At 49.2% G+C, this 8,561-nt stretch overlaps 1 protein-coding gene across 1 annotated transcript; it reads right to left on the minus strand.

Moving 5' to 3' along the window:
* Positions 1-396: 396 nt before the first annotated feature.
* On the minus strand, positions 397-7,794 carry LOC116622036 (zinc finger protein OZF-like). The gene is made up of 3 exons (XM_032388165.1): positions 7,541-7,794; positions 4,831-4,957; positions 397-3,523 (listed from the first exon to the last, which is right to left on the minus strand). The coding sequence occupies exons 1-3, from the start codon at positions 7,571-7,573 to the stop codon at positions 2,256-2,258; spliced, it is 1,428 nt and encodes a 475-aa protein (XP_032244056.1). The 5' UTR covers positions 7,574-7,794; the 3' UTR covers positions 397-2,255.
* Positions 7,795-8,561: the final 767 nt, after the last annotated feature.

Here is an 8,561-nt window from a genome sequence, read left to right on the forward strand (position 1 = left end):
GAGAGAGAGAGAGAGCACACAAGTGTGGGGGAGGGGCGGAGAAAGAGGGAGAAGCAGACTCCAGGGAGCCAGATGCAGGGCTCGATCCCAGGACCGCGGGATCATGACCCAAGCCTAAGGCAGACGCTTAACAGATTGAGCCTCTCAGGCAACTCCCAAGCTCCCATGAGGCCTTTTAAAACTGGTCTTAAGGGGTGCCTGGGTGGCTCAGTCGATTAAGCATCCAACTCTTCATTTCGGCTCCGGTCATGATCTCAGGGTCATGAGACTGGGCCCCATGTCAGGCTCTGTGCTCAGTGGGGAGTCTGCTTGGGATTCTCTCTCCCTCTGCCCCTCATCCCAATCATGCACACGTGTGCACACCCTCTCTCTCAAATAAATAAATCTTAAAAAAAAACCAAACAAACCCTGCTTTTAATACTCAGGCATCTCAATAATTTCAGAGAAAAATTAAGCACTTTGCATTTTCCTAATTCATTTTAGACAATCAGGCCTTAATGTCATGTTCAAGCATAATTCAAGTGCTGCCGATTTCCATCACTGTAACTGGGAGAAATTATCATGTACTAGCCTTTTCCAAAAGCATTGTTGGTTGTCACAGCTGTACCCTCCTCAGGGTGATCTTTGGGCCTACACAAATCCCGGCATCCAGGCCACAAATCAGGACCACAGATACCTGTAGTCTTTCTTAGAAGGCCTCATGCAGTATACGGCCTTTTCTGATACCAAATGTGTCATTCCAACACCAACTGGGTGTTCAGTTCAATTCTGACACTAGCTGCTTGGGAGCTAGCAGAGACCCCACAGGTTAAGGACTCAGTCCTACAACTGTCTCTTCAGATGCCAGGCGCAAATAGGGTCCCTAGACTACCCCCACTTCTACCAGGCTGACTACAAATTTGGAGTTGCCTTGAGTCCCCACCCACTCAGGTTTGCTAATTTGCTAGAATAACTCACAGAACTCAAGAAAATGCTATACTTACTATTAGTTTATTATAAAGGACACAAATCAACAAAGATATGAAGAGGTACATAGGGTGAGTTCCAAAAGAATTCCAAGAGCAAGAACCTCTATCACAGTAGAATCAGTGTGCACCCCCGTCCTGGCTGGCTGGTGTTAAGCCCTACTGTTTAGGGGTTTTTATCAAGGTGTCATTACATAGGCATGGTTTACTAAATCATTGGCCACTGGTGAATGAACTCAATCTCTAGCTCCTTCCCCTCCCCAGATGTCAAGGGTGGGGCTTAAAGTTAGAACCCTCTAATGTCTGGTGACCAGCTCCCATCCTGAAGTTCCTTTATTGTCTTCCACCTTGAGCCATTTCACTATCAGAGAAGATACTCTTATCCAGGAAATCCCAAGGGTTTTAGAAGCTCTGTGCCAGGAGCTGGGGACAAACACCAAATTAATTCTTCTTCTTTTTTTTTTTTACCCAGATAGGAATGCTGATTAGGTAAAAACTATAGTGAGAGGTAGTCTCTGATATTATACTGCCCCCTTGAGGTCCTCAAGAAAGCTGTCTACCTCTCCACAACGGCAGAGCCCAACTGTTTTCAACCCACTCCACACAATGAATAAAAATCTTAAGATTAAATGTGACTTAATAAGACCTTTATTATTGCACAAATCAGAGCAAATGTGAGGCAGACAGGTCCCACATCAGTGACTTGGGAGGCTGGAAAATCCATAAAAAATATTGCATAAGACCAACAATGCCATGAAGAAGGTAAAACTTGCAAAATATCAGTGGTTCCTAGACTGAGTTCTTTGGGCAAAAAGTGGATCAGGTCCATGCCATAGTCAGAGAGAAGGGAATGGGAAGCTCCCACCCCAGGGGTTCAGACTATGATTTCCAGCAGAGAACGGGAGAGAGCACAAACATCTGTCTTCTCTGAGCATGCTAAGGTGACATGCATGCCATGAGGAGGACCTGCTAGGTGTCAGAGGGAGATAACTTCTGCCACCACTGGCAGTGACAGAGTTCTGGCAAGGTCTGAGCAGGTCAGAATATGAAATGCAGCTCCTGAAAACTCCTGATTGGAATGCATGGTAGATGGCTCCTCACAGAGGCTCTCTAGTGCCGTCACACTGAACAAGGAGATAGCATATTCCCTGAAGGTTTAAGGCCATTATCTTACGTGGAATTTCTTTTTCATGCTGAATGGGTTTAGATCTTGGCTGAAGGTTTTTCCACATCTGATTCATAAAACTGATGTGAGTAATGAAGGTTTTGGTGTTGAATCAGAGAAGACTGTTAAATGAAAACTTTCTCAGGCTGGCTGCACTCCTGAGGCCTTTTTCTAGTGTGAAGTTTATGGTGTTGAATGAGGCTATAGTTTTGGCTAAAGGATTTCCCACATTCACTGCATTCGTAAGGCCTTTCTCCAGTGTGAATTCTCCGATGTAGAATGAGGCTAAAACTTTGGCTAAATGATTTCCCACATTCACTACACCCGTAAGGCCTTGCTCCCGTGTGAACTCTCCGGTGCTGAATGAGGCTGGAGCTTTGTCTAAAGGATTTCCCACATTCACTGCACTCATATGGCCTTTCTCCAGTGTGAACTCTCCGGTGCTGAATGAGGATAGAGCTTTGGCTAAAAGACTTCCCACATTCGTCACATTCGTAAGGCCTTGCTCCAGTGTGAATTCTCCGATGTTGAACAAGGCTAGAACTTTGTCTAAAGAATTTGCCACATTCAGCACATTCATAAGGCCTTGCTCCGGTGTGAATTCTCTGGTGCCGAACAAGTTTGGATTTGCATCCAAAAGCTTTCTCACATTCACTACACACATAAGGCCTTTCTCCAGTGTGAGTACGCTGGTGCTGAACAAGTTTATATTTGAACCTGAAGCCCTTTCCACATTCACTGCACTCAAAAGGCTTTTCTCCAGTGTGGATTGTCTTATGCTGAACAAATGTATGCTTGTAGCTGAAGGTTTTCCCACATTCACTGCACTCAAACAGTCCTTCTCCAGTGTGAATTCTTTGGTGCTGAACAAGTGTACGTTTGCGACAGAAGGCTTTTCCACATTCACCACATTTGTAAGAACTTTTTCCACTGTGAAAGGAACCCTCACACTTAGTACTGTTGTGTATACTCAGTACCGCTTTGGGAGTGGCCTGATGCTGGAGAAGTCCCAAACTGGCCAAGAAGTCCTTTTCAACCTCACAGGTGAAAGGCTTCCCTAATGAATGACTTCTACAGGTCTTCACAAAGGAAGCCCTGTCCATGTCCTTGCTATTGGGTTTTCTCCCACTGTGCTCATTCTGGTGTTGGTGAAGATTTGCACTGAAACAGAATTGTTTCCCACATGCCACACATGTGTATGATTTCTGCCCAGTATGTGTTTCTTGATGCTCAGCCAGGTACAAAATATCTTTCATGACAGGAACACACATCTCACAGAAATGAACCTTCTCAGTGGATGGATTTGGCTCTGAAGACCTGATTTGTGGCATTCTTCCCAGAGAAACATTCTGTCCAGAAGGCACCTCCTCATTCTCTATGCCACACAAACAATCTGAAAACAGAGAAATGCTAGTAAAGTATGTTGTCTCTGGGGACAGGTGGCAGCCACATTATAAATATGTGCCTGACATACCAAAGAATGAATACATGAGACTGTTCTCAGGACGAAGAAGTTGGGAGGCAAGATGAGGAAGGGGCTGTTTTGCAGTACTGGGATTCTAAAAGGCTCCTCTAAGAAGTAGGGAGGCCTCACAAAATGAAAGAAGTTAAGAATGCGACGCAGCACAGTTAAGGAGAAGCAGGCAGAGTTTCCAACCTACTCCTCTCAGAATGACCTCCAGGAGGGGTGTTGCTCACATGTGAGTATTATGAAGAAGTTTTTGTCCAGGAACAGAAAAATGATTGCTAGTGAGTAGCTAGTGTTCAAGGACTACTGAGGATATGTGCTCACCAGCTGTCATGCATGAGCCAATGCTGGGCACACTGCAATGGCAGCAGTGGAAAGGAATGGGCAACTGATAGATGCAGGGAAGTTGCCAGCAGCCAGGGACTAGAGGTCAGAGTAAAAATGACAAACTAGTCAAGTATCAAGAATAGGGAAGAAAAGGTGAAAATGAGGTGTGGCCAATGGAAATGGCACCAAAACACTAGTTCGAACAAGTTCCTGGTATTAGGTGAACACAGCCCTGATGTCATGTCCTGTTTCAGCTGCCAATCAGCAGGGCCACGCCTCCTCTAGCCCCTCCTGCCATGGCAGGAGTCATATCATTCTGTGAAGTGCCCAGAAGTCTTCCCCACAACCCAAATTGAGCAACTACATGGGACATGGATAATGTAAGTCCTAAGGAAAAGACAGGACATGTAAGTGGCCACTACCAGCCCACATGACAAATCACAGAAAACTAAACATTACAAAAGGAACCTCACACAAAGGTCTCCAAAAGCAGCCCATAGTGCACATAGTAGTGTCCATGTCAGTGATGGCAATTCCTGGCACATGTAGGCATGTAGAACTATCAGAAAAAGGGAGCAAAACCTGAAGTAAGTAGGTACCATGGATCTGCAGAAGTCACCCAGCCAGGGAGGGAGCAAGCAAGGTGGGATCCATCTGACTGCAAAGACTTAGAAGGATTACCTAGAATCCTTTGCTACTAGACTTCAGGGCAGCAGGTGTTGAGGTAGTAGGGAGAGAAGAGGGCAGTGCGAACAATCCAGTCCTAGCAACAACAGCACCTACCCAGGGAACTAGGAAAGGATGTAGTGCCCATGGTCTGGATGGAAGAACAGAGCAGCCCGTAGGGAAAAGCAGAAAGGCAAAGTTGCTACCCGAGGTCATTGTGGTAGGTGTGATGGACTTACCCAGAGAGGTTATCAGTGCCAAGTTCTCCAGCATCACATCATGGTACAGGCGTCTCTGAGCTTCATCAAGGAGACCCCATTCTTCCCAGGAGAAGTACACGGCCACATCCTCCAAAGTCACACTGTCCTGTCATGTTGGGGACAGATGAAACCACAGCCTCCCTCCTGAGGACCCACAATCCACTCTCACACATCTACCCCATGCCCATCCCCTTCCCAAGCTCCCCACCTGAGAGGAGAAACCAGGACCTGATGCCATTGGTACTGCTCTTTCCTCATGGTTCTATTAATCAACGTGCCCAGCTCTCAGCAACTGCAGGCAGGTAGGCAGAGAGACACCATCTACATTCAGGAACTGGATTACAGGGCTGCATGTCTTCCTGCCAGGCAATTTCCATGGAGTCCTCCATATCATGCCTCACAATAAAATTTGGGGTCACCTATCATCCTTAAGTCTCCAGTACCAGGGCCCAGGACCATAAATTCACACTCCCTCTCTCCACATGCAGCTCTCACATCCTCACACCCCACAGCTGCATCCCCACAGCCACTGCCAACTCCCTGCCCCACACCATATGCATCTCCCTGGACTCGCTCCATACTACTTGGTACATGGCATCCAGAAAGAAGTTGGCAAATTCAAATAGGATCCAGTCCTACCCCAGACCTCCGATGGAGCCCAACACCAGGGATAGCCCTGGATGCTGCTTCGAAGGCCTTCTCCGCCTGTCTCTAATTCTTGCTTCAACATTAGTCACATGGAGCCATATGTGAATTTCAGATACACACAACCCTCTCCCACTTCTGTGTGCACTTGCCGTCCCCCAGCAGCCACACTCTCCTCTTTCCACCTAACCCTCATTCAAAGCTCAGCCATACTGGTACCCATACCAAGCACAGTGATTCTCACAGATGACCACATTTGCTCCAGACCTTACACACCAGCAAATACCCCAGAACCCACCAAAGCCCACCAAAAATTATAATAAACCCATCTTATCTCAAATAGTTCTCTTCATCTATCTCACGTCCACTCTTCCCTTGGAAGTCTTGGCCACCTGCAAGACCAGCCTCCCCACATACGCCCTTCGTGGTTATTTCTGTCCTACATCTGTATTTATGATACCCATAACCCCCAAACAGGCACCCGAGCAATAGATCCAGCCCTTGGAACTCTTACTCTTCTTTCTGACCCGCTAATAACATTACTGCCATGAGCTGAATTCTACTTTCTAAATATGATCCACAGCTCCACCTTGGTGCACATACTAGTCACCACTTTTGGATGCCTCCATCCTAAACCCCACTCCAGATTTCCAGACCTGTGTCCAGTGCCCCTTTGATGCCACTACTCATTTGGTCTCTGAAGTATCTAGAATCTTAACATGGTCCAAAACAAAGCTCCTGATATCCCCAGTGGGGGATCACTCCTACCACTGATTTTCCCATCTCAGTTGATCTAACTTCCACACTTCTTGCTGCTAAGACCAAACTTTAGTGTCATCTCCGACTCTTTCCTTTCTCTCTCGCCCTCAAAATCAGTCCTTCTTGAAAAATGGATCCAGAATCCAACCACTTCTCCCACCTCCACAGCCAGCACTCTGGCCCATGAACACTCTCCTGGACTATCGCAGTCGCCTCTTCCCTGGTCACCCTTCCTCTTCCCTCAATCCCGAAGTCTGTTTTCCACTCTACAACCAGATGGAGCCTACTTAAACCTGGGTAAGATCATCTCCCTCCTCTGTTCCAAATCTCCCATTACGTCTCAGGCAGCCATTCCCAAAACTAACTCCAGTCCCCCTGCTCTTTGTTCCTAAGAGTTTCTAAATGCTGTGCCCTGTTCCTGGGATAAGCGTCTACACTTCTCTCCATTGGTGGCCAGTATAAGAACTCCATATAACCCTTGAGTCCATACAACCTGGACTCAAAGTGAATCTAGATTGCCCCCTGCCCTTGGGATCTCTCCCAGATCACCAAACCAAAAGGGCTGGCAGAAAAGCAGGTGAAGAGTCCCAGGACACCACAGTCCCAAAGCTGATATGGCTGGGACCCAAACCAGTGAGGGGAGGGACACCCTCCACTTCACTGTGTAGGTTCCGTAAGTGCTACTTCAGCCTCAGAGAACTACGCGCAGAAGCAAGTCAGAGAGGCTGGGGGCCATGGGGTATTTCAGCGGGCTCGAACCTCCCCTGTACCCCTACCCAATCCTGGAGGCCAGACCTTGGGCTGAAAGGCTAAATAAACTCTGTACTCCAGTTCTCAGTACTCCCTCTTCCCAATTCTGTGACTTGGACTCAACCTCCCAGTGCCTCGCTGTCCTCATCACTCCCGGCCCAGCCTGTTCTCCCTCGGAGCAGCCCGTGCAAACTTTCACAGCCCTAAGACCGTGTCCCTCTTCTCTTCACAACCATCGACGGCTCCCAGGGCCCTCGGGACAGAGGAACCACACCTCGGCCCGCGAGTCCAGGCGTCTCCGCCTCACGCGCTGTCCCGAGGGCAGAGTCCTCCCGCCGCAGCCCCCTCCAGCCTCTGCCCAGCCGCCCTCGGCCCGGAGCCCGCTCCCGCACGCCGGCGCTCACACACGGGGCCCCCGCCCGCCGCCGCCTCCCTGTCCCGGACACCGGGGCCTGGGCCGCAGGGACGCGAGCCGGCGCCCCGCGCTCGGGCCTTCGGGGTCTGGGTGGGGGGAGGGAGGAGCACGAGCGCTCACCTGAGCCCGGTCCCTGGGCGCGGCCGCCGCCATCGGGCTCGGTGGGCGGAGCGGACACCCGGAGCGGCGGTCCCCGTCTCGGCCCCCGGCGCGGGGCAGCCCGGGCGGCGTCGCTAGCCGGGGGCCCCAGTCTGTGCGGCAGGGACAGCTCCTCTCCTTGCGCCTTCTCGGTCCTGTCACCAGAGTCCCGAACCGGCCTGACGGTGCCGGAACAAACCCAGGAACACCCAAAACCACCGCCACCACGAGGACGCCGGAAGTCCCGCCCCAAGCGCTGTTAAACGCACGGAAGAGCTCTTATCCTGGGCCTTCATTGGCTCAACCCGCAGCTTCTCCGCGCGGCGCCCTCTGGGTAATGTAGTAGAGGCGGTAGAGGAGAGGATGCTCCCCACCGGAACCATCCCAAAGGCTCTGAGGTTCTGCGAGGGTCTAATAAGGTTCCGGAGGCTTCCTTAAGGGATTCACGCAGACTTATAGGGGGTGCTGTCTGCAAGTGCTCAAAAGTTCTTAGAAACATGATTTCAGACCCCATGAAGCTCAGCAGGCTCCCAGAGAATAAAACAGTATTTTAGGTGTCCCCAAAGGCTACTGATACAAGTGGACATATCATTCCGTCAAGTCATTTCGACATAAAATATGTGCGTTCTTAGCTGTAAACTAATAAACATCATCTTATTGTTCTTCACATGCATGAAACCTCAAGAGTTAGAAGTGAGTTTTGTGAGTTTCAGTATGTTTGGTCAGGAACAGGAGGAAAAGACTCTAGACAGGTTCTTCAGAAGAGGGAGGTGGAGGCTGCCCTGCAGCAACCGCACAAGGGTGAAGCTTTGCCTCTGGTTCCCACAGAAAACATCTCTCCCGCGTATATACTGTGACTGTGTCCTACCCATCGAGGAACACTTTAATCCACAGGATATTTCTCTCCCCATATTCCAAGATATCCAACTCCTTTCAGGAATTTGATATGTATCTCAAATGGAGAGCAACTAAACAAATGCTGTTTTTAAAAAAATATTTTATT

The sequence above is a fragment of the Phoca vitulina genome, unplaced genomic scaffold (assembly GCF_004348235.1).
Source record: "Phoca vitulina isolate PV1807 unplaced genomic scaffold, GSC_HSeal_1.0 scaffold52, whole genome shotgun sequence".
NCBI lineage: Eukaryota > Metazoa > Chordata > Mammalia > Carnivora > Phocidae > Phoca > Phoca vitulina.